The 27,653-nt window shown below is 44.3% G+C and overlaps 1 protein-coding gene across 1 annotated transcript in view; it reads right to left on the bottom strand.

The window, feature by feature from the left end:
* Positions 1-3,742: 3,742 nt before the first annotated feature.
* Positions 3,743-27,653, bottom strand: part of vps37d (VPS37D subunit of ESCRT-I) — a 54,697-nt gene continuing 30,786 nt past the window's right edge. The window contains exons 3-4 of the mRNA XM_071338940.1: positions 10,522-10,604; positions 3,743-4,711 (exon numbers count right to left, since the gene is read on the bottom strand). Of these exons, the coding sequence (XP_071195041.1) occupies positions 4,181-4,711; positions 10,522-10,604 (614 nt within the window). The 3' untranslated portion in view covers positions 3,743-4,180. The remainder of the gene's footprint in view (positions 4,712-10,521; positions 10,605-27,653) is intronic.

Genomic DNA, 27,653 nt, shown 5'->3' with positions numbered 1-27,653 from the left:
GGCAGGTCCTCACCAGACATCACCAGCAACAACGTCGCCTATGGGCACAAACCCACAGTCGCTGGACCAGACAGTACTGGCAAAAAGTGCTCTTCACTGACGAGTCGCGGTTTTGTCTCACCAGGGGAGATGGTCAGATTCTCGTTTATCGTCGAAGGACTGAGCGTTACACCGAGGCCTGTACTCTGGAGCGGGATCGATTTGGAGGTGGAGGGTACGTCATGGTCTGGATCGGTGTGTCACAGCATCATTGGACTGAGCTTGTTGTCATTGCAGGCAATCTCAACGCTGTGCTTTACAGGGAAGACATCCTCCTCCCTCAAGTGGTACCCTTCCTGCAGGCTCATCCTGACATGACCCTCCAGCATGACAATGCCACCAGCCATACTGCTCGTTCTGTGCGTTATTTCCTACAAGACCGGAATGTCAGTGTTCTGCCATGGCCAGCGAAGAGCCCGGATCTCAATCCCATTGAGCACCTCTGGGACCTGTTGGATCGGAGGGTGAGGGCTAGGGCCATTCCCCCCAGAAATGTCCGGGAACTTACAGTTGCCTTGGTGGAAGAGTGGCGTAACATCTCACGGCAAGAACTGGCAAATGTGGTGCAGTCCATGAGGAGGAGATGCACTGCATTACTTAATGCAGCTGGTGGCCACACCAGATACTGACTGTTACTTTGGTGGCCACACCAGATACTGACTGTTACTGACTGTTACATTATTCAATTTCTGTTAGTCACATGTCTGTGGAACTTGTTCAGTTTATGTCTCAGTTGTTGAATCCTGTTATGTTCATACAAATATTTACACATGTTAAGTTTGCTGAAAATAAACACAGTTGACAGTGAGAGGACGTTTCTTTTTTTGCTGAGTTTAGATTAAATTGGCAGGGACAAAAAACACTGGGAGAAAGTGAGCATGGGTACTTCTTTTTTTTAATGTCATTATTTTTACCCCTTTTTCTCCCCCAACTGGTAGTTACAGTCTTGTCCCATCGCTGCAACTCCCGTACAGACTTGGGAGAGGCGAATGTTGCGTCCTCCGAAAAATGACCCCGCCATGCCGCAGTGCTTCTTGACACACTGCTCGCTTAACGCAGAAGCCAGCCACACCATTGTGTTAGAGGAAACACCGTACAGCTGTCGACCGATGTCAGCGTGCATGCGCCCAGCCGCCACAAGGAGTCGTTAGAGCGCGATGGTACAAGGACATCCTAGCCGGCCAAACCCTCCCCTAACCCGGACAACGCTGGCCCAATTGAGCGCCGATTCTCCCGGTCGTGACCCATCCTGGGATTGAACACGGATCTGTAGTGACATCCCTAGCACTGCAATGCAATGCCTTAGACCGCTGTGCCACTCGGGAGGCCCCGAGCATGGGTACTTTTAAAATAAAACTCCTTGCCCAAAGACATAGAGCTAAAGGTTAGAAATGAGCTGATGACAGAGGGCAATTTTGTCAGATAAACCACCAGTGACAAAAGCTGTTGTTGACATAAAATGTTGCTAAAGAGCGCAGGAAACATTCCTTTATTTGACAAGGCCTGTGGTTCTACTACCCATTGTCAAGCCTTGCCCCCTCTGTCCAGCCACTGTGTTGCCCCTGGGGCCTGTTAGAGAGAGCACATGAGGCTGATGAGACTCCAGATGACCCATGGGGGGGGGGGGGGGGGTCAACCGCGAGATGGCCAGGCTTTCTGCGTGTCGCCTGCAGGGAATACAAGTAAGGCCAACGTCTTTAATTTACGATATACTGTAGGCTTTAGCATAAGATTTGATAATGTTGAATGATGTAGGCCAAGCTTAAATAATGAGATCAATGAATTCATAGTAAGTGATGTAAGTATTGTAACGAATCATTGTTGTCTCTCATTTAGTTTGCTTCACCATACACAGCGCCGACTCTGTTTTTTTCTCCTCACGCAATCAGGTCACTGGCAGTTCAGTGTCCAGACATCCATACAAGTAGACATTTACCTACTGAGACGCCATGATCTTATTCGGAGTGGCATGCCCCACTCATATTTTCATACGCCACACGCATTCATACTGAGACATTGCAGTTAAATACACAACAGGCAGAAAGGAGAAATTGACTTGACTTGAGTGTTATATAGTGCTCATTTTCAATGGAATACACACTGATACATTTTGACATACACTGGGCATTTTGTAGAAGCGCTTGCAACCACAATCCACTGATATGAAAAGCTGTGGGCTTTTCATGTCAATAGTATTGTTTTTGGCTAGTGAATAACCACCACATTCAATTTGATGTACTGTAATTCACATTCCCATCCATTTTCAGGAAAGATGCAGGAGTATTCAGTTACCTTGAGGAGGGAAGAGAAAGATACTATACTGGACAAAATGCTAAAAGCTTTAGTTGTGATCCTGAAACAGAATGGAAACCTCACATTGATATGTACACCATTCCCTTTCATAAAGACTTTTGTGATAGCTTCTGTTTATTATCATTAGGCCTAATATCTGGGTTATAATTGAATCCACACTGTCACAAATGTTAAAACACGAGTAACTTCAGTACTCCAACATGAGCTGAAAGGCCTGGTCAACAATTAATGTGGGCTAAATAAAGTCCTCTAATTCTTGGCCCTTAAGTCACTTATAAGCTCCGTACAATCTTATTGCCATAATAACATATTGAGGACATAGGGGAAGACTTGTTTGTGACCACAGTGAAGTCTTGGTTGTTCGCTCTGGCTTGCCCTGGCAGGCTTCTCCTATGAGAGGGCACAAGATCTGAGCTATAAAGTTCACCCTCACCTTGGAGCCTTAAGCAATAAGGCCCGATGGGGTGTGGTATATGGCCAATATACCCAGGCTAAGGGCTGTATCCAGGCACTCAGCGTTGTGTCGTGAATAAGAACAGCCCTTAGCCGTGGTATATTGGCCATACACCACACCCCATCTGGCCTTATTGCTTAATTATCCTATTTTCCCCAAAGTGCATTTATATGCTGGACTGGTAGTAAGGAAATTTGAGGAAATAAATTGTTTCATATTAAATCATAACAGTATGTGCTGTCTAAGATCAGCCTGCAGAAGGTTGGCTTTCTCACTGAGATAAAATGTACATGCTCTCCTACTCAGTTGGGAGGAGAAAAAAAAGCTGAAGTCCTGAAAGATCCTGTGTGGCTCAGTTGGTAGAGCATAGTGCTTACAACACCAGGGTTGTGGGTTCGATTCCCATGGGGGACCAGTATGCAAAAGTACAAAAACAATGTATGTACACACTACTGTAAGTCGCTCTGTATAAAATGACTAAAATGTAAATGCAGTTTCTCATCTATCAGAATAAATAAACAGCCTTTGTTGCTGGTCATTTCAAATAGGATTTCCATAAGTAAATAATTTGCCAATGTGAACGCTTCAACACTGTTTGTGAAATAACACAGAGTTTGGCGCTCTTCAAGGTTTATTTGTGACGGTAATCAACTTCGGCTGAGAATCTTGGTGACCTTTTAGAAAATGTAGCCCTATTTGGGAGCCGGTCCAAAGATAACAATGACTGTAACAATCCATGTGACAACACCATTTTTTGAAGACCATCTGCCCTAAATGTGCATTTGAAAAGGGAAGCTGCATAAACACTGCCACATATCGTGTTCTTGGTTCATCTTTGTGTTGCAATTTCAGAAAGATGGCTTGGAAATGGTTCCAAAGCTGCATAAATATGACTGTTTTGCTCGGATCTAACTATGAAACAAGTAACAACAAGGATTTAGGTTAATAATAAAAACCATGATTTGGACTTTATTGATCATCAGCAAAACGACACCAGGCCATTTCATAGAAACCTTGCAATTCTCAGTCGGATGGATGGACAATGGGGTCCTTTATGACAAGCTGGAGACACTAGTCCATCTGTGACATTTCCTTATCATAGCTGTGACGCCCTGGAAGTGTAACATTCAAATAAAAATGAAAACCATGCCCTGTTTCTCCTTCATTTACTCCCTTGCTTTCAACTAAACTTATTCCGTGCTTTATGGCTTCTGGTTATATCCCATTTTAGGTATGTTTACGTTTTGTGTCATGGATGGCGAACATATGTTTCAGATCAATTCCACAAACGCTTCAAAAGCCATCTTTGCGTGCATGAGTCTGGTAGCCACTGTTTGGTTCCATGTCTAGAGACCTCTAGGGCCCATGCCTCTGTTATCGGTATGGAGGCTCAGGCTGGTGAGGGGCGGGTCTATAGAGCTGCTGTAACCGCATCGGTCTGGTTGACCAGCCTCCGGGTAACTGTCCAATGACCCGTAGGTTCACAGGATGCCCATGTCCAGAGAGCGGGGTACTGGGGCTCAGGATTTGGGTCTGGCCCGGCTGGGAGTCCAGCGGAGGTAGACTGGTGTGGGTCGGGGCAGATGGCGAGGTGGTGGAGGATGGTGGCAGGGGGAAGTGGGGAAGCAGGATGGCGGGGGTGAGGCCGTAGCGGAGCTGGAAGACCCGGGGCGGGCCCTGGGCCATGAAGCCGTTGGTCCGCTGGGGTTCCGGGTTCTCGTCCCGAATCTTGTCCTCTCGCTCCTCTGGCTTTTTGGGTTTGCTGGAATTCCGTTTGGCTCGGTTGAACTCCTGGATTTTCTCGGCCTGAGCACGGCGGATGTGGTAGCTCTTCCTGGAGCTTTGGAAGGAGTCCAGAAACCCCTCCAGGGGCACGTTCCCCTCCATGAACTTCTCCAGGAGGTCCTGCAAATCAGAGGCCCACAAATAAACGGGTATCAGAAGACAGGAATTCAAACAAAAGGATTCCCAACCCCTGGGAACAGTTCAAACACAGCCCCACATGTAAACGTAGATTTCACATTAACTTATGTTTTTCCATTAATACAGTGTTCACCACACTTCCACTGGAACAGCCCTAGAATGATTGTAATCAGTCTGACTGGCAACTGTGCCCCCAGTGATGGGGAGCAGGTGGAAGACCCGTCTAGCCCAGTATGGGGGGAGTGAATAATTCATGACAGTCTAGTATGCACGCACAGCCCACCTCCCCAAACACTCTAACCTCTGTCTGAGCACAGCCAATGGAAATTACTCAATTAACAGGCAGCTACTGGCTACGCACACAAAAAAGGCTTGGGTCATTACTGTGTCTCTTCCATATCGGATCAGCGCAAATGGTCCCCACAGTACCACCATAATTGCCCTGGACACTGTTTCTTTCTTCACAGTTGCCAGCTGTAGAGGGCTTGACATAATCAACACTATGATATTACCTTCAGCCTCTGGGGCTGAAATCTGGCGTCTTCAACAGGGAGCCGCCAAAGATAGTGCGGCGATACATAAAACCAAATGGTGTTAGAAGGCTGGAACACGCAAAAGGTCCCACCCTTAATGCCATACGTTAGAGAAATTGTGTGAAATCCATCTCATAAACAAATGGGCTGAGGGTCGTCTATTTTTGAGAGACCCATGTTTTTTCAGTGCTGGCTAAGAGCCATCACTCAACACAGTCCTATTATGATGAGGGTCACCCAATCAATCAGGCTGACTGCTGCCCTAACAACTTTGAGTCATGGAGCCATCAATCGGGGTTGTATGAGGTGGAGGAAGCACAGTTTATTTAAGTCTGTGAGCTGGACAGCCTTGCATGGATAAATCAAAACTGTTGGAAGGATTGTGTGTGGGGGGGTAGTCTCTGGAAGTAAGCCTTTCTCTTGATGGGAATGTGCTGTATAGGACTGTAGTCTGTTCACAGTTATGCATTCGGTCACCTACTTAAAGGGTTTGTGAAATGAAGGATTACAAGGACCACTTGCTAATGGATCAAGCTCAATAAATGTGTTGCGCCATGTGTTCCTCGCCAAATAAAAATGTTTTATCACCTAGGACAGTACGAGGGCGGATTAAATGTGTCGAGGTTGCACAAATTGTTTGGTAAAAAATAACCTTTCACACAAGGGTAAAAACATACCGGTATGTGCCCAGCAAACTTGACCCCGTGACTCCATTTCCATTGGCCCTGTGCGGTTGGCAAGGTGTGCACAGGCTAGCCCACACCAAGCCTAGCTACTTCATAATATAGAGGCAGAGGCTCATTAGAATATTTTGGGATATGGTTTGCACACAGTTCTTTTTGTGCAACCATTACTGAGAGTGTTCTGTTGTGTGACGCCAAAAATATTTGATCTTGTACACTGTCAACATTGAAGTCTTTAAAAAGACAAAGATGGAATCCGCAGTAGGGGGAAATTGTGCCACTGGCCGCCCCACCTCCGTGATAGTTTTTTTTTGTCAAGCTGAGGAGCGTCGTGCAGCATGGTAAAAAAAAATGCAGTATGCTCTTCTAGCACACGTGCAATGATTTCCGAGGTGAAAAAAAAGTGTTGTTTGCAGTAACTTTCTTTGTTGTTGTGATATTGCAAATGGATGTGGCAGTTTCACCATTTAAGGATTCCAGCTTTAAGTACATGTGACATATTAGACTTAACAGTTTCTCTAATAAAATGTATGAATGAAAGCAACAACTTGGTTGTCTTTGCTAAATACCTTAAAGCTGGAAACATTAAGATGGGCTAGCCACATCTGTTTGCGATATTACAAGAACAAATAAGTTACTGAAAACAACATAGGCCATATCCGAATACCCATACTAGCATACTACATACTTAAACTGCATAATATGTACTCATTGTCGCATACTATTTAGCACGTACCATTTAGTAAAAAGTATGCAGTATGCCACGGCTGCAACCAACGCAGTAGCGGCTCCTGACTGGCTGAGTAGGTGTGTGGCAGAGTGCGGGTGGATTTTTCAAAATTCCAGACGTGCATAGCATTAACCAGCCTGATAATAGCTCATTTCCAATTCAATTAATTTATCTAAACTCTGAATAGAATAGGAATGTAGTTATAGGCCCTACTCAGGCAAGTTATAGGCAGACTATCACATTCGACATATACCGTAGCCCATCTATCCTATTTAAAATGGACTGACGACAGAAACAGATAATTTGGTTCAATTTCAATATTTATTAGTGAAACCATAGTCCTGTAACATACAGTACCAGTCAAACGTTTGGACACCAACTCATTCCAAGGTTTTTCTTTATTTTTACTATATTCTAGTGGACATCAAAACAATGAAATAACACATATGGAATCATCATAAAAATATATTTTTGATTTTAGATTCTTCAAAGTAGCCACCCTTTGCCTTGATGACAGCTTTGCACACTCTTGGCTTTATCTCAATAGTAAAAATAAAGAAAACCCCTGGAATGAGTAGGTGTGTCCAAACTTTTGACTGTAACTGTATATAAATGAAATCAAATATCCTAGTACACATAAAACCTTTTAATGTTAAAATCGAAAGGCTATTGCACAGAAAAACGTAGACCGTCTGCTGCATCGCAATTTCAGAAACGCCGGACAGCAACATAAAACTAACACGGAACCCAAACCGGCTGCGCGCGTGCGCTATCGTGCATACATTTATTTTGTCCCCCTACACCAAACGCGATCACGACACGCAGGTTAAAATATCAAAACAAACTCTGAACCAATTACATTAATTTGGGGACAGGTCGAAAAACATTAAACATGTATGGCAATTTAGCTAGTTAGCTTACATTTGCTAGCTAATTTGTCCTATTTAACTAGCTTGCTGTTGCTAGCTAATTTGTCCTGGGATAGAAACATTGAGTTATTTTACCTGAAATGCACAAGGTCCTCTACTCCGACAATTAATCCACACATAAAACGGCCAACTGAATCGTTTCTAGTCATCTCTCCTCCATCCAGGCTTTTTCATCTTTGAACTTATATGGTGATCGCATCTAAACTTTCATAGTATTACCACGACCACCGGCAAAACAGTACGTCTTTCAATCACCCACGTGGGTATAACCATTGAGGAGATGGCACGTGGGTACCTGCTTCTATAAACCAATGAGGAGATGGGAGAGGCAGGACTTTCAGCTCGATCTGCATCAGAAATAGAAAGGAGTTCTATTTTAGCCCTTGGCATCGCAGACGCTCGTTGAATAACATGAATTGAATAACATGGATTTTTAAATTTATTTTGCAACGCTCGCGCACCCGACGTGTCCGGTCTGGTCAGCATGTAAAGCACTGCTAATTGGGAACGAGATCAGACTGACTGCTGAAGCTTGATCCATACTTAAATAATTAAATAGGTAGCCTAGCCTACAAAACTAAAACAAACAATATCAAAATTAAAGGTCTGATTAACATCAATAACGCAGCCACACCCAGAGTCCCCGTTGCCAACACATTCAGAAATCAAAATATGGTTTATTATTTAGTTTTAAAGCTCTGACAAAGGCCAAGCTAACAAGAAACACTTTTCAATGAGAAAACAAAAAGCATACGATGCAATTATCTTGTTAATTTGAAGGAGAACAAAAACTACTTGGCCTACTATTGAACACCACCGCAGAAACATCGCTATTCGGCACCATTTAAGTAGGCTAGTTGTATTGTTTGGCTACTTGAAGAGAACTAAGGACTATTACTCGCAGCCCACCTCTTCCAATGCGGATATGCCAGATGAAGAGCCGAAATTAGCATAACATCCTGGCATTGAAGCATACTCATTTTTAGAAAATTCACATAATATGCAACATTTTTATTTTCGCATACTGAAAATACGTCATGCACGATGGCGTTGTTTCCCGCTATTCGTTAATTTCGGTAGCGCATCCCCATATCTAATTGATCAGCTGTTGTCAAAGCCAAAAGTATTATGACATCCGTGCATTTTAAAGTATACTAGATTTTCGAAATGTCACATACTATTAAACTTTATTTCCCCGCATACTTAAACGGCCTCCTATTTAGGATGCAAATATGGGTATTCAGACATTGCCATCGTTTTCCCCCTTGGACATCATTGCAATGCACGCGCATTGGAGCCAATGTGGAGCCGATAAGCAAAGTTGCATCAGCCCAATGTAGGCAGCCTATACATTTCAGACCGCATTGGGCCCACGTCGTGCCAATGTGGGCATGTTTGCTGGGTAGTGTATAGGTTGTAGTATCGAGCTGAAAGTACACTGAACAAAAATATAAACGCAACATGCAACAATTTAAAATACTTTACTGAGTTACAGTCATATAAGGAAATCAGTCAATTGAAATCAATTCATTCATCTATGGACTGGGCAGGGTCGCAGCCATGGGTGGGCATAGCCCCCCCACTTGAGAGCCAGGTCCACCCATTCATTAGTCCCTAATCTATGGATTTCACATGAATGGGAATACAGATATGCATCTATTGGTCACAGCTACCTTTTTTTTAAAGGTAGGGGCGTGGATCAGAAAACCAGTCAGTATCTGGTGTGACCACCATTTGCCTCATGCAGCGCGACACATCTCCTTCACATAGACTTGATCAGAGAAATAAGCTTTTAGAGAATATTTCTGGGATCTTTTATTTTAGCTTGTGAAACATGGGACCAACACTTTACATATTGCATTTATATTTTTGTTGAGTGTAGATATATCAAATTGAAGCTTTAGGTTACTGAGGTATTTACATCTTTCAGTAAACCGTGACGGTTAACCTGCAGTACACATTAAAAAGTAGCTGAATATACACATTTATGTAAATGTAGGCACATGCTATAATTCATCAAAGGTAGGCCTATATCTGTAAATCCACCCAACCATGTCAGTGTTTGAGTGTTACATTTCCCAGCACTGTAAACATTATCAATATTCCCTGTCTTCCTTCACGCACAGGTATTTGCGGAATATCACACGTACTAAGATGAAGCGTTAGGGGGGGTTCTGTGCTATGGCTCATGGTAAAGACCCTTGAGCAGGCTGTGTGGAATACAGAGCGTTATTAATGAAATGTGATGTGGACATACAGTATAGGCTAGGCTATGGGGGTTGGGGGAGTCCTTTCATTCTGGAGAGAGACAACTGAGAGCTGTCACATGACTCCTGCTCCATTGTGGCTACCCGGTTTCTCTTGGGATGCATGGGCTGTCGATTGATTTGAACAGTGATTACACTATTGCTCAGTCTAGGTGGACATTTTTGGAAATGGAGCGGATCATCCACATGTATGGATTTCTGTTAACTGTCTGGTTGTCAATAACATTGTGTGTTTAATGCGCAAATTAACATTTGAAAGACCCTGTTCTTTTGAAATCAAAAGGTCTAGGCAAATGCTCTCTTTCAAACTGTAGACATTTCTATTGAAATCGTGACCAGATAGATGTAGTATAGTGCACAGAAAACATTTTTTATTTTTTTTTAAATCTCACTTGAAAAAGGCAAACAGTACAGTGTGGATCATAACTCCTGCATTCTTGAATACTCAAGTGTGCATGAGTTTCATGGACTATTCCTAGAATAAGCAGTAATCTGTCCATCTTTACCGGAGTGCAGAATGAACAAAAGTGGCCTGGCTGTTGACTGGCATGGAGGCTTTTCAATTATACTACACTAGTGCTGACAATGCAAAGAACACACTCAGTTGTTTATGCTAAGACTAAACATTAGAGTTCAGGCTTTGGATTTACCTCAGACTGTTCCTCAGCACGCGCCACATCTTCCTGGAGAAGATTCTGTGCTGTCTGGAGGCTGTGCTTCTGTATGTCGGCCTCTGCAAGGACAAAGAAACATAATTTATTCACAGGGAATGACAGTGACAGAGGGAACAGTTAAGAAAAAGAGCCTACCAAAACAGTGACTTATGACTAGCTCAAGACTGAGGGCGGTTTAGTCACTGAGAAACCAGGTGAGATTAAATCATTTAAAAACAAATATCCTTTCAGGGAATGAACATTATTTCAAAATCGGACCTCTGAAATGAAAATGGATGGCCCTGCCTCCAGCAAAATATATTTGACCTAAACCCTCTCTGAATGCTTGAAAATAAAACAAGTGACCCTCCTCTATACCCCCAAATAATAATTTCAACAAAATGGATTGCAGAGAACATGTCTACCGTTTACCCTCACTTGTTGGACAGACCAGAGCCTTAAATATGCAGATTTAGAAACGGTTCTTCGTACTGTAAGCATTACATGGCACCGCAGGAATTCTGATACACAGGGCTGCAGGCCAGAAGGTTGTGGCTCATGGTAAAGATCCTTGAGCAGGCTGTGTGGAATACAGAGCGTTATTAATGAAATGTGATGTGGACATACAGTATAGGCTAGGCTATGGGGGTTGGGGGAGTCCTTTCATTCTGGAGAGAGACAACTGAGAGCTGTCACATGACTCCTGCTCCATTGTGGCTCCCCGGTTTCTCATGGGATGCATGGGCTGTCGATTGATTAAATCTGAGACATCATTAGGAATCTGGGAATGGTACTTTGAAAAGTTAGGCCTACCTTAACCCAATGAGAGAAGGTCACAAGTGATTCCCTAAAAGCTATCTGGGTTTAAACCTCTTCTATTTTACAGAAAGTCAATCAATCAATCACATTTATTTATAAAGCCCTTTTTACATCAGCAGATGTCATAAAATGCTTATACAGAAACCCCAAACCACAAGCAATGCAGATGTAGAAGCACGGTGGCTAGGAAAAACTCCCTAGAAAGGCAGGAACCTAGGAAGAAACCTAGAGAGGAACCAGGCTCTGAGGGGTGGCTGAAGTGAATAGCTTAATCAATTGCTAGTGACATAATTTAATTTTTTCCCAAGCAAAGTCAGCCTCTGAATGTCTAAGACACGAAACAACGATATCCCAATATGCATCGGAATCACATCTTTCCCGGGTATTTTACAGCTTGTTTCGCAAACCAAAGCACTGTTATAGATCACATTATACACTGAGTGTGAAAAACTTACTTGTTAAATTACTTGTTAAATCCACTTCAATCAGTGTGATGGGCACACATCGATATATAGCTTAGCAACTAATTCTAAAACCCCTGAGAAATATTTAAATTTCATCAATTACAAATTACATGCCCATCCCCTGGACTGAAATTGAAAAAGTATGACCCTTCCCCATTTTCTTCCAGGTATCCATTCTGTACATTTTGATCCGTCCATTAAGGGGTCTACACGATTAACGTGCGTAGATCTACAGTACATGCATGCATGTTCGTGGGTGGAGTCGTTCCCCAGAGAGGAAGTCCGCCTTGTGTAGTGTATATCCACTAGGGGCTTAGGGAACCAGAGAAGCTACCAAGCAAGAGGAGCCGAGGAACTCTTTTTCAATCTAGCTAGCGACGACGTTTGAACTTCCGGATCCGGTGTTATATGCCTGTTTACAAATGCTAGCTACATGTCAGGCTAGTCTGGTGTTCAATGCTTTACGATACAACTTTTTAGCCACAGAAGCAAACATGTCTCTTTTTGAATTGCTTTTGCTAGAGCTTGAACAGCAAGAGATTGAACTGCTATTACTACTCAGGAGAAGAAGAAGAAGAAAGAAAAAACTGAGAAAATGGAGAATACACGTCTCTTGTACAACCTATGCAAAGCATTGACAAGGAAAGACATGTTCAATACTTTCATATGTCGGTTGCCAGATTTGACGACTTGCTTCAGCGGCTTTCCCCTTACATCTCGTACGAGAGAACTCACAGCTTGCCCGTAATTGCTGCACAAAGGCTGTGTGACCCTTTGGTTTTTGGCGAGTGGCAGCACACGGACAAGTATCACTGCAAGTTATAATTTATAAGCTAGGAATCTCAACAGTTTGTGCCATCGTCACGGAAGTGTGCCAGGCTATCTGGCATGTCTTGAAAGATTATTTTTTTTGTTTATCCCTCCATAGCACAATGGGCAGAAATCTGCAGAGATTTTGGGGATCGTTGGAATTATCCGTATTGTGCAGGAGCTGTCGACGGAAAACATGTTCGGATCCAAGACCTGGCAAACTCGGGCAGCGATTACTACAAGGGCTTTTTCTCAATGGTCCTGATGGCAGTCTGCGATGCAAGGTACCGGCCATATCCAGTTAAGATACGCTAAATACATGCAACTATACACATATGATATGAAAATAGTACCAATATATACGTTGCAATGATATGTCTCACATGAAAGTGATCTGGTATCTCAATAAGAGGATGGGGGCCTATGTCCAAAGCATACAGTTGAAGTTGGAAGTTTACATACACTTAGGTTGGAGTCAGTAAAACTTGTTTTTCAACCACTCCACAAATGTCTTGTTAACAAACTATAGTTTTGGCAAGTCGGTTAGGACATCTACTTTGTGCATGACACAAGTCATTTTTCCAACAATTGTTTACAGACAGATTATTTCATTTATAATTCACTGTATCACAATTCCAGTGGGTCAGACATTTACATACACTAAGTTGACTGTGCCTGTAAACAGCTTGGAAAATTCCAGAAAATTATGTCATGGCTTAAGAAGCTTCTGATAGGCTAATTGACATAATTTGAGTCAATTGGAGGTGTACATGTGGATGTATTTCAAGGCATACCTTCAAACTCAGTGCCTCTTTGCTTGACATCATGGGGAATTCAAAAGAAATCAGCCAAGTATGGTTCACAAGTATGGTTCATCCTTGGGAGCATTTTCCAAACGCCTGAAGGTACCACGTTCATCTGTACAAACAATAGTACGCAAGTATAAACACCATTGGACCACGCAGCCGTCATACCGGTCAGGAAGGAGACGCGTTCTGTCTCCTAGAGATGAACGTACTTTGGTGCGAAAAGTGCAAATCAATCCAAGAACAACAGCAAAGGACCTTGTGAAGATGCTGGAGGAAACAGGTACAAAACTATCTATATCCATAGTAAAATGAGTCCTATATCGACATAACCTGAAAGGCCGCTCAGCAAGGAAGAAGCCACTGCTCCAAAACCGCCATAAAGAAAAGCCAGACTACGGTTTGCAACTGCACATGGGGACAAAGATCATACTTTCTGGAGAAATGTCCTCTGGTCTGATGAAACAAAAGTAGAACAGTTTGGCCATAATGACCATTGTTATGTTTGGAGGAAAAAGGGGGAGGCTTGCAAGCCGAAGAACACCATCCCAACCGTGAAGCACCGGGGTGGCAGCATCATGTTGTGAGGGTGCTTTGCTGCAGGAGGGTATGGTGCACTTCACAAAATAGATGGCATCATGAGGTAGGAAAAGTATGTGGATATATTGAAGCAACATCTCAAGACATCAGTCAGGAAGTTAAAGCTTGGTCGCAAATGGGTCTTCCAAATGGACAATGACCCCAACCATACTTCCAAAGTTGTGGCAAAATGACTTAGGGACAACAAAGTCAAGGTATTATGGTGGCCATCACAAAGCCCTGGCCTCAATCCTATAGAAAATCTGTGAACAGAACTGAAAAAGCGTGTGCGAGCAAGGAGGCCTACAAACCTGACTCAGTTACACCAGCTCTGTCAGGAGGAATGGGCCAAAATTGGGAAGCTTGTGGAAGGCTACCCAAAACTTTTGACACAAGTTAAACAATTTAAAGGCAATGCTACCAAATACTAATTGAGTGTATGTAAACTTCTGACCCACTGGGAATGTGATGAAATAAATAAAAGCTGAAATAAATCATTCTCTCTACTATTATTCTGACATTTCACATTCTTAAAATAAAGTGATGATCCTAACTGACCTAAGACAGGGCATATTTACTAGGATTAAATTGTGGAATTGTGAATTGGAATCAGGAATTGTGAAAAACTGAGTTTAAATGTATTTGGCTAAGGTGTATGTAAACTTCCGACTTCAACTGTAGGCTACACAGTTGTTACAGTACACATTTGATAGCTTTCAAGTTCCTGTTCAATACTAATGGAAACACAAATTTTATTCAAAGATTCTTCTGGCCTTGATTACGCCAAGAAGATCTACAACTACCGCCACTCAAGAGCCAGAAGAATTTCAGAGAACTGCTTTGGGATCCTTGCTGCAAGATGGAGGATCCAGAGAAAGCTGAGACCATTGTGAAGGCCTATATGGCCTTCCACAACTACCTTTGCATCATAGACAACACAGATTCATCAATACGGTACATCCACCCAACGTTTGTTGACCACTCCACACCGACTGTGGGCCTGCTTCCAGGAGGTGGTACAAGCGGACATCAGCTTCATTGACCCAAAAAACATGTCGGCAGACAGGGAAACCAGAGTTGCTTTAGACGTGTGCAACAACCTCAAGGACTACTTCCTCACATCAACAGGTTAAGTGTCTTTCCAGGATGCTGCTATCACACATGGCACCCTACAGTAAAATGTTGGAGTATGGTTTGGAAAACGTGCACACATACATTCTCTTCTTCTGGTTTATTACTATAATGACCATCACGTCATTCTTTTTTCAGTTTTCCGTATTTTTTGGGAGGCTAGACCCTCAAGTCATTTACCTAACCTTGTGTTGTGTTGTGGCCTATTAATGAGAACTTTCCTGCTATAGCAAATGGGTGAGAATGGCTGTCCAGCTGTAGACAATAAGGCTAAACCCTCGAGACATTAACCTCATCGACATAACACAAGGTTGTACATGGTCATGTGTAGTGGCCTTTTAATGGAGACCTTCCTGCTTTGTTACATGGGGGAGAAATTAATGTCCAGCTGTAGACAATAAGGACAGACCCCCCAAGACATTAATCTCATCTACGTAGCTTATGTAAACTGTAAACCACATATCCTGAGGCTGTATTTATTGTAGCTAGGGATTTTAACAAGGCTAATCTGAAAACAAGGCTCCCTAAATTTTATCAGCATATTGAATGCGCGACCCGGGCTGGAAAGATTCTGGATCCGCGACGCATACAAAGCCCTCCCTCGCCCTCCTTTTGGCAAATCTGACCACGACTCCATTTTGTTGCTCCCAGCCTATAGACAGAAACTAAAACCGGAAACGCCCGTGCTCAGGTCTGTTCAACGCTGGTCCGACCAATCTGATTCCACGTTTCAAGATTGCTTCAATCACGTGTACTGGGATATGTTCCGGATAGCATCTGACAATAACATTGATGTATACGCTGATTCGGTGAGCGAGTTTATCAGCAAGTGCATCGGTGAAGTTGTACCCATGGTGACTATTAAAACCTTCCCCAACCAGAAACCGTGGATTGATGGCAGCATTCGCGCCAAACTGAAAGCGCGAACCACTGCTTTTAATCATAGCAAGGCGACCGGAAACATGACAGCATACAAACAGTGTAGCTATTCCCTCCGCAAGGTGATCAAACAAGCTAAGCGTCAGTGTAGAGACAAAGTAGAGTTGCAGTACAACAGCTCAGACACGAGATGTATGTGGCAGGGTCTACAGTCAATCATGGATTACAAAAAGAAAACCAGCCCCGTCACGGACACCGATGTCTTGGTCCCAGACAAACTAAACAACTTCTTTGCTCGCTTTGAGGACAATACAGTGCCACTGACACGGCCGCTACCAAAACTTGCGGGCTCTCCTTCACCGCAGCCAACGTGAGTAAAACATTTAAACGTGTTAACCCTCGGCCCAGACGGCATTCCTAGTTGCATCCTCAGAGCATGCGCAGACCAGCTGGCTGGTGTGTTTACGGACATATTCAATCAATCCTTATCCCAGTCTGCTGTTCCCACATGCTTCAAGAGGGCCACCATTGTACCTGTTTCCAAGAAAGCTAAGGTAACTGAGCTAAATGACTACAGCCCCGTAGCACTCACTTCCGTCATCATGAAGTGCTTTGAGAGACTAGTCAAGGATCATATCACCTCCACCCTACCTGACACCCTAGACCCACTCCAATTTGCTTACCGCACCAATAGGTCCACAGACGACGCAATCGCAATCACACTGCACACTGCCCTAACCCATCTGGACAAGAGGAATACCTATGTAAGAAGGCTGTTCATCGATTACAGCTCAGCATTTAACACCATAGTACCCTCCAAACTCGCCATTAAGCTCGAGACCTTGGGTCTCGACCCAGCCCTGTGCAACTGGGTCCTGGACTTTCTGACGGGCTGCTCCCAAGTGGTGAGGGTAGGAAACAACATCTCCACCCCGCTGATCCTCAACACTGGGGCCCCACAAGGGTGCGTTGTCAGCCCTCTCCTGTACTCCCTGTTCACCCATGACTGCGTGGCCATGCACGCCTCCAACTCAATCATCAAGTTTGCAGACGACACTACAGTGTTAGGTTTGATTACCAACAACGACGAGACGGCCTACAGGGAGGGGGTGAGGGCCCTTGGAGTGTGGTGCCAGGAAAATAACCTCACAATCAACATCAACAAAACAAAGGAGATGATCGTGGACTTCAGGAAACAGCAGAGGGAGCACCCCCCCCTATCCACATTGACAGGACAGTATTGGAGAAGGTGTACATTTTTAAGTTCCTCGGCGTACACATCACGGACATACTGAAATGGTCCACCCACACAGACAGCGTGGTGAAGAAGGTGCAACATCGCCTCTTCAACCTCAAGAGGCTAAAGCAATTTGGCTTGTCACCAAAAACACTCACAAACTTTTACAGATGCACAATCGAGAGCATCCTGTCGGGCTGCATCACCGCCTGGTACGGCAACTGCTCCGCCCACAACCGTAAGGGTCTCCAGAGGGTAGTGAGGTCTGCACAACGCATCATCGGGGGCAAACTACCTGCCCTCCAGGACACCTACACCACCCGATGTCACAGGAAGGCCAAAAAGATCATCAAGGACTACAACCACCCGAGCCACTGCCTGTTCACCCCGCTATCATCCAGAAGGTGAGGTCAGTACAAGTGCATCAAAGCTTGGACCGAGAGAATGAAAAACAGCTTCTATCTCAAGGCCATCAGACTGTTAAACAGCCATCACTAACATTGAGTGGCTGCTGCCACCATACTGACTCAAATCTCTAGCCACTTTAATAATTCAAAATTGGATGTAATAAATGTATCACTAGTCACTTTAAACAATGCCACTTTATATAATGGTTACATACCCTACATTACTCATCTCATATGTACAGTTGAAGTCGGAAGTTTACATACACTTAGGTTGGAGTCATTAAAACTCGTTTTTCAACCACTCCACAAATTTCTTGTTAACAAACTATAGTTTTGGCAAGTTGGTTAGGACACCTACTTTGTGCATGACACAAGTCATTTTCCTAGCAATTGTTTACAGACAGATTATTTCACTTATAATTCACTCTACCCCAATTCCAGTGGGTCAGAAGTTTACATACACTAAGTTGACTGTGCCTTTTAAACAGCTTGGAAAATTCCAGAAAATGATGTCATGGCTTTAGAAGCTTCTGATAGGCTAATTGACATAATTTGAGTCAATTGGAGGTGTACCTGTGGATGTATTTCAAGGCCTACCTTCCAACTCAGTGCCTTTTTGCTTGACATCATGGGAAAATCAAAAGAAATCAGCCAAGACCTCAGAAAAAAATTGTAGATCTCCACAAATCTGGTTCATCCTTGGGAGCAATTTCCAAATGCCTGAAGGTACCACGTTCATCTGTACAAACAATAGTATGCAAGTATAAACACCATAGGACCACACAGCCATCATACCGGTCAGGAAGGAGAAGCATTCTGTCTCCTAGAGATGAACGTACTTCGGTGCAAAAGTGCAAATAAATCCCAGAACAACAGCAAAGGACCTCGTGAAGATGCTGGAGGAAACAGGCACAAAAGTATCTATATCCACAGTAAAACAAGTCCTATATCGACATAACCTGAAAGCCCGCTCAGCAAGGAAGAAGCCACTGCTCCAAAACTGCCATAAAAAAGCCAGACTATGGTTTGCAACTGCACATGGGGACAAAGATCGTACTTTCTGGAGAAATGTTCTCTGGTCTGATGAAATAAAAATAGAACAGTTTGGCCATAGTGACCATCCTAATGTTTGGAGGAAAAAGGGGAATGCTTGCAAGCCGAAGAACACCATCCCAACCGTGAAGCATGGGGGTGGCAGCATCATGTTGTGGGGGTGCTTTGCTGCAGGAGGGACTGGTGCACTTCACAAAATAGATGGCATCATGAGGTAGGAAAAGTATGTGGATATATTGAAGCAACATCTCAAGACATCAGTCAGGAAGTTAAAGCTTGGTCGTAAATGGGTCTTCCAAATGGACAATGATCCCAAGCATACTTCCAAAGTTGTGGCAAAATGGCTTAAGGACAGCAAAGTCAAGGTATTGGAGTGGCCACCACAAAGCCCTGACCTCAATCCCATAGAAAATTTGTGGGCAGAACTGAAAAAATGTGTGCGAGCAAGGAGGCCTACAAGGATGCCTACAAACCTGACTCAGTTACACCAGCTCTGTCAGGAGGAATGGGCCAAAATTCGCCCAACTTATTGTGGGAAGCTTGTGGAAGGCTACCCGAAACGTTTGACCCAAGTTAAACAATTTAAAGGCAATGCTACCAAATACTAATTGAGTGTATGTAAACTTCTGACCCACTGGGAATGTGTTGAAATAAATAAAAGCTGAAATATCATTCTCTCTACTATTTTTCTGACATTTCACATTCTTAAAATAAAGTGTTGATACTAACTGACCTAAGACAGGGTATTTTTTACTAGGATTAAATGTCAGGAACTGTGAAAAACTGAGTTTAAATGTATTTGGCTAACAGGCTGACCAGACCGGAAAATCGCAAAATAAATTTAGAAATCTATGTTTTTCAATTATTGCACCCACACTGCTCGTGCTCGTCAACGAGCGTCTGCGTTGCAAGGGCTAAAATTGAAGTCATTCCTATTTCTGAAAGTCCTGCCTCTCCCATCTCCTCATTGGTTTATAGAACCAGGTACCCACGTGCCATTTCCTCATTGGTTATACCCACGTGGGTGATTGAAAGACGAAATGTTTTATGCCGGTTGTCGTGGTAAAAGTGTAGATGCCAATCACCATATAAGTTTAAAGATGAAAAAGCCTGGAAGGAGGAGAGATGACTAGAAACGATTCGGTTGGCCGTTTTATGTGTGGATTAATTGTCGGGGTAGAAGACCTTGTGCATTTCAGGTAAAATAACAACTCAATGTTTATATCCCAGGACAAATTAGCTAGCAACAGCAAGCTAGCTAAATAGGACAATTTATCTAGCAAGTGCAAGCTAACTAGCCATACATGTTTAATGCTTTTCGACCTGGCCCCAAATGAATGTAATTGGTTCAGAGTTTGTTTTGATATTTTAACCTGCGTGTAGTGATCGCGTTTGGTGTAGGGGGACAAATAAATGTATGCACGATAGTGCACGATAGTGCACGATGGCGCACGCGCACAGCCGGTTTGGGTTCCGTGTAAGGTGTATGTAAACTTCCAACTTCAACTGTATCTACTGTACTCTATACCATCTACTGCATATTGCCTATGCTGTTCGGCCATCGCTCATCCATATATTTATATGTACATATTCTTATTAATTCCTTTACACTGGTGTGTATAAGGTAGTTGTTGTGAAATTGTTAGATTACTTGTTAGATTTTACTGCAAGGTTGGAACTAGAAGCACAAGCATTTCGCTACACTCGCATTAACATCTGCTAACCATGTGTATGTGACCAATACATTTTTGGGGGGATTTGATATCATGTACAAAGCAGTACAACTTTACTGTACTGCACAAAAATCCCCAGTAAATTACCCACCACCCTAATGTATGTATGAATGAGAAAGAAAAAAAGCACACAACAGTTTTTGCGGTGAGACAAACAGGAGACGTTGATCAGGAATAGACATCATCCATTGTACCATGACATCGTAGACGGCCTTTGCTGGACTCTGTTGCTGTTTCTGTAACTCCTGGTGCAGTTTATTTAAGTCATCCACCCACTGCATAATGTCAGTGTCCAAAGGATCCTCAGCTGTCTTTCTCGGAGAGATGGGTCAGGGAGATGGGGTGGAGGTTGATGGAGTTGCATGGCAGAGGGCACAGGTGCGCCTGGACAGTGGGTTGGGTGTTTGTGAGAAGGGCCTAGGTGTTGGAGAGAGGTGCCGGACAGGTGATGAACCAGGCTGGGGAGATGATGAATCAAGGGGCGATGAACCACCTGTAGATGGGCCCTCATCTCCATCTCTGGACTGTCCAAAACATCACCCACATCCAACAAGTACAAGCACATGGCGAATACATTAGAATACAATGCAAGCAATCTTAAAATATCTCCATGGGCTCCATGGAGTTAAAATGGATTTCATAAACATCTCAATCTAATTAACACACACAACACACCGTCTGTTTTCTGATGTTTGAACTTGACATCATTATTATAACACAAGCACTGAATATTTCCCACTCACAGTTTCCCGCATCCAGAAAAGAGCTGATGTCATATGTTCTAACTAGGTCTGCTAAACATAAGATCACAAACACCCACACACATAATGTACAAAAGGACTCGGTTGCATAACGACTACATACTGTATCTGGCATATCGGTGTCTGTCTGTTGATGTTTCACGTGAACACAAAGCCAATCTAGTTGTCTGAGAATCGGTGGGACATACACCACCAGCAGCCCCACTCCTCTTGCCAAATTCACTTTTCAGATTGTGAACATACCAGTTCCGAATCTTTCTACATGTTTCTTTGATATCAGTATCGGTGTTCAAATTTCGTGATATCTCCCTCCAGCTGTTGACTTTTGCTGGCTTGTCCGAATATAACCGCATCGAAGGGTTGTAAAGGTTCTCCTATTGTCTCATCGGCTCGCACAGACGCTCCTCCAAACTGGACATAGACAAAATTGCACTTAGCAAATCTCAAATAAAAAAGGAAGCTTGCAAGTAGTAGAAGCAAAGTAGCAGACCATCTGTTCTGTGTTTACACCAGAAGGGATACCGGAAAATATATGACGTAGACACAGGGGCGGGGACTTACATTGCAAAACCAACTTAATACTGCCCCTCAGTATTCGCAAGGAATGATACGTCGGGTCTCAATTTCCAGGTATTACAAGGAACTGCCTCTTTTGTGGCGCAAAACGACATTGCAACACTGCGCTACGTCCCGTTGGCCCTGTTTGCGTATTGTCTGTAGTCCCCTTTAGGGGTGTGTGAGGGGCTGGGGAGCTGTAAATGTTACCTGTGAGTAAACATTTAAAAACATTGAGGTTTGCTCAAATTAAGAAAAGCCTCTAGCTCTTCTCTCTCAGCCTGTCAACACGAGAAAGAGGCATCCTCACACAGCAAGGCTCCACTTCCATTGAATAATGTTTGCAGTGTCATCAGTAGGCCCCGGGGCAGGGGAATAAGGCAAACACAATCTATTAGCTCAACCCAGCTGATGAAAAATGGGGGCTTGTCCCTTGACGTGTAGCTTTGCTGTTACTATGGAAACGTGTCATCATATTAACGTGCCCTCATTTGTTTACGGCCGCAGGGTAGTAAGTGGCCCAGGCAAGTTGGCCAGTGTAACCGTGGAGCTAAGAAAGGTCACGGTGATGACACTATCTTTCTGCACTACAGAGAGAAGCCCCCACCCTTGTATCTAGACAGATGGAGCTAAAAATGCAGGATATGCAAAGACCAGCCCAACAGCTGTGGCAAACAGGCCTACTGTTATTCAGAAAATGCATAATAGCTAATTGTACACAGATCTCCTTGTTTGTCCAGCCAATTAGTGGTGTTTTCAGCATAGTTTTAGTTGAACATGTCTCCACAAGATGTTCCCTTTAACATGTCACTTCAGTTGACCTGTGATAATGGATTTTAGCATGCTAATGATTTATACAGAGCACCACAGGCAGTGTTCACACAAAAACAACAAACCATAGTAAACATTCCAATAACAAGCCCATGACAACTCTGTACCTACGCCTCCGTTCATGTCTCCATTGCCTGAACATGAATAATCCAAACCAACATTAAGGCCTCTTCTGGCAAGAGCTGTGTGAACATGTATCTCCAAATGCGTGAGAACCATGCATGTGGGAAATGGTGGGGTGAGGCGTGTCACGTGCATGACCCTGTGCTACAGATGTTGGGGTGTAATGGGAGGAGACATCAAAACACTACAGGAGCAGCTGCATGTGACCTACATTGAGGGCAGAAATAATTCAGCAGGCCTGAAGGGTAACTGGCTAACACAATAGCACTAGCGGTAGCGGGTCCACCTCTGGGGGAAATGGTGTAGGGGGGGAGCAACACCACCCCCAACCTCTGGGAGTGGCGGTTGGCGTGCTGACACCCACAGCAGAGGATTTAGGATTTTGCACATTTGAAAAGGTCTGTTCTCCAAGCAAGCCAACAGAAAGAAGACCGATTTTATGATTGAACTGCAGCTGACATTGTCTCTTGTCAATGGCTATTAGATAGCATTACTGCTGACTGGTATGCCTGCAGCACTGCATATAGACACCAATGCAAGGACCAGGCTGTATCACATTTGGCTGTAATTGGGAGTCCCATAGTGCGGCGCACAATTGGCCCAGCGTCGTCCTGGTTTGGCCGGGGTAGGCCGTCATTGTAAATAAGAATGTGTTCTTAACTGACTTGCTGTCACGATCGTTTGAAGCATACTCGGACCAACGTGCAGCGTGATCTGGGTTCCACATCTTTATTTAGTGAAACGCACAAAACAATAAAGCAAGAACGAAACGTGATGACAATGGAGTGCTGACATATTACTACCCATAAACAATATCCCACCAAACACAGGTGGAAAAATGCTACTTAAATATGATCCCCAATTAGAGACAACGATAGCTAGCTGCCTCTAATTGGGAATCATACCAAATCAAATGTATTTATATAGCCCTTCGTACATCAGCTAATATCTCGAAGTGCTGTACAGAAACCCAGCCTAAAACCCCAAACAGCAAGCGATGCAGGTGTAGAAGCACGGTGGCGAGGAAAAACTCCCTAGAAAGGCCTCTCCAGTACGCCTTCACAGCCCAGTACGTCCTGTGCCAACTCCTCGTAGTCACTGTGCGAAGTGTGTTAAAGTTCCGGTACAATTGATGCCGGCTATACGCACCAGGTCTCCAGTGCGCCTTCACAGCCCAGTACGTCCTGTGCCAGCTCCACACACCAGGCCTCCAGTGCGCCAACATAGAAAACACCAACATAGAAAACAAAACTAGAACCCCACATAGAAAATATAAACTAGACTAACCCCACAGTCACGCCCTGACCTACTCTACCATAGAAAATAAGGACTCTATGGTCAGGACGTGACAGTATCCCCCCCCAAAGGTGTGGACTCCGGCCGCAAAACCTGAAACTAAAAGGGAGGGTTGGGGGAGTGTCTAGTGTCGGTGGCGGCTCTGGTGCAGGACGAAGAACCCTCTCATCCCGTGGATCCGCTAGCATCGGAGGCGGCTCTGGTGCGGGACGAAGAACCCGCTCATCCCGCGGATCAACCATCTTTGGTGGTGGCTCTGGTGCGGGCCGAAGAACCCGCTCATCCTGCGGATCCAGCCATGGACCCAGGCTGAACACTGTGCCTGGACTGGACCTAGAGGACCTGCCGAGGAAGGCTCCTGCCATGGAGCGGGACTGGACACCGGCCCTGGCCTGGACATCGGTGCAGAGGAAGACTCCTGCCATGGAGCTGGACTGGACGCCGTGTTTGGACTGGACATCGGCGCAGAGGAAGGTTCCTGCCTTGTAGCTGGACTGGACGCCGTGCTCGGACTGGGCATCGGCGCAGAGGAAGGTTCCTGCCCTGGAGCTGGAGGTTCTAGACCGTGGACCGTCGCAGGAGGTTCCGGACAGTGGACCGTCGCAGGAGATTCCGGACCGTGGACCGTCTCAGGAGGTTCCGGACTGTGGACCGTCGTTGGAGGTTCCGGACTGTGAAACGTCGCCAGAAGCTCTGGACTGTGAACCGTCGCCGGAAGCTCTGGACTGGGACTCATCACCGGAAGCTCTGGACTGGGAACCGTCGTCTGGAAGCTCTGGACTGGGAACCGTCACCGGAAGCTCTGGACTGGGGAAACGCACTGGAGGCCTGATGCGTGGGGCCGGCACAGGTGGCACCGGACTGGTGACACACACCTCAGGGCGAGTGCGGGGAGCAGGCACAGGATGTACCGGACTGGGGAGGCGCACTGGAGGCCTGGTGCGTGGAGCTGGCACAGAACTAGAACCCCACATAGAAAATATAAACTAGACTAACCCTCCAGTCACGCCCTGACCTACTCCACCATAGAAAATAAGGACTCTCTATGGTCAGGACGTGACACTTGCCTAGGTAAATAAAGGTTAAATAAAAATAAAAGGACATGTGTCCACAGGAATGTCCTTTTCCAATGGTAGTGTCCTGTCAAATTAATATGGGAATTCATATTAAGACGTCTAACGTGGAAGCTCATACTGTTGTATACTGATGCTACGCAAATAGGTCATAATATCACAGGTGGGGTGTCGCAGGGTTTGGTGTATTAGAGCCCTCAAAATTAGCCAGTGGGTCAGCAGTAAATTATAACTCTGCAGGACCCTGGCCCGGTTTAGATGCCTACATAGCACAACATGTCTTCTCTCTCAAATTAGGTCAGGATGAAAAAGACAAAGCACGCAAGCTCCTAGACCATTTTATTCAGCGAAATGAAAGCCCTCTCCCCCAGACACATGCACACACTCTTCCTGACATAACAGTGGGTGTTCTCTTTGGTATGTGGAGATACTGTAAATACTGCGGTCTGCTGCTGCTCCTCTTGAATGGGGATGATAAAATGAGCTTGATGGGCTTCACACAAAGAGACACACAGTGATGTTTCCTGAATGTGTCACCCTGTCTCTTTGCAATGTTTCAAGCTTTTTATAACATAAAGGCACTGTGCTGACATCTGCTATGCCTCCCTCTGACAAGTTTGGTAGAGTTCCCAGAAATCTTTTAGGATGTAGATGAGGCGGATAAAATGCATACCTGGGGCCTCATTTATAAACAGTACGTACAGTTGTAGTCAGAAGTTTACATACACCTTAGCCAAATACACGTGAACTCAGTTTTTCACAATTCCTGACATTTAATCCCAGTAAAAATTCCCTGTCTTAGGTCAGTTAGGATCACCACTTTATTTCAAGAATGTAAAATGTCAGAATAATAATAGAAAGAATGATTTATTTCAGCTTTTATTTCTTTCATCACATTCCTAGTGGGTCAGAAGTTCACATATACTCAATTACTTTTTGATAGCATTGCCTTTAAATTGTTTAACTTGTGTCAAACGTTTCGGGAAGCCTTCCACAAGCTTCCCACAACAAGTTGGGCCAATTTTGGCCCATTCCTCCTGACAGAGCTGGTGTAACTGAGTCAGGTTTGTAGGCCTCCTTGCTCGCACACGCTTTTTCAGTTCTGTTCACAGATTTTCTATAGGATTGAGGCCAGGGCTTTGTGATGGCCACTCCAATACCTTGACTTTGTTGTCCCTAAGCCATTTTGCCACAACTTTGGAAGTATGCTTGGGGTCATTGTCCATTTGGAAGAACCATTTGCGACCAAACTTTAACTTCCTGACTGATGTCTTGAGATGTTGCTTCAATACATCCACATAATTTTCCTACCTCATGATGCCATCTATTTTGTGAAGTGCACCAGACTCTCCTGCAGCAAAGCACCCCCACAACATGATGCTGCCACCCCCATGCTTCACGGTTGGGATGATAGTCTGCCTTTTTTATGGCAGTTTTGGAGCAGTGGCTTCTTTCTTGCTGAGTGGCCTTTCAGGTTATGTTGATATGGGACTTGTTTTACTGTGGATATAGATACTTTTGTGCTTGTTTCCTCCAGCATCTTCACAAGGTCCTTTGCTGTTGTTCTGGAATTGATTTGCACTTTTCGCACCAAAGTACGTTCATCTCTAGGGGACAGAACGCGTCTCCTTCCTGAGCGGTGTGACGGCTGCGTGGTCCCATGGTGTTTATACTTGTGTACTATTGTTTGTACAGATGAACGTGGTACCTTCAGGTGTTTGGAAAATGCTCCCAAGGATGAACCAGACTTGTGGTGGTCTTGGCTGATTTCTTTTGATTTTCCCATGATGTCAAGCAAAGAGGCACTGAGTTTGAAGGTAGGCCTTGAAATACATCCACAGGTACACCTCCAATTGAGTCAAATTCTGTCAATTAGCCTATCAGAAGCTTCTAAAGCCATGACATCATTTTCTGCACTTTTCCAAGCTGTTTATCCGAAATGTCTTTTTGATACTGTCGCAAAGCTAACTAAAAAGCAGCATTCCCCAAGAGAGGATGGCTTTCACTTCATCAGTAATAAATTCATGAACTTCTTTGAGGAAAAGATCATGATCATTAGAAAGCAAATTACGGACTCCTCTTTAAATCTGCGTATTCCTCCAAAGCTCAGTTGTCCTGAGTCTGCACAACTCTGCCAGGACCTAGGATCAAGAGAGACACTCAAGTGTTTTAGTATTATATCTATTGACACAATGATGAAAATAATCATGGCCTCTGTAACGATTCTCCTCTTCGTATGAGGAGGAGTAGGAAATATCGGACCAATGTGCAGCGTGGTAAGTGTCCATAATTAGATTTTTAATAAATCAACTGAACACTGAACAAAATAACAAAAGCACAAACAAACAAACAACCGAAACAGTTCTGTATGGTGAAACACAGACACAGAAAATAACTACCCACAACCCATAGTGGGAAAACAGGCTACCTAAGTATGATTCTCAATCAGAGACAACGATCGACAACTGCCTCTGACTGAGAACCATACTAGGCCAAACACATAGAAATATAACACACAGAACAAAACATAGAATAACAACATAGAATGCCCACCCCAACTCACGCCCTGACC

Source organism: Salvelinus alpinus, chromosome 13, assembly GCF_045679555.1.
Source record: "Salvelinus alpinus chromosome 13, SLU_Salpinus.1, whole genome shotgun sequence".
NCBI lineage: Eukaryota > Metazoa > Chordata > Actinopteri > Salmoniformes > Salmonidae > Salvelinus > Salvelinus alpinus.
This window is presented reverse-complemented; position numbering and strand designations above follow the sequence as displayed.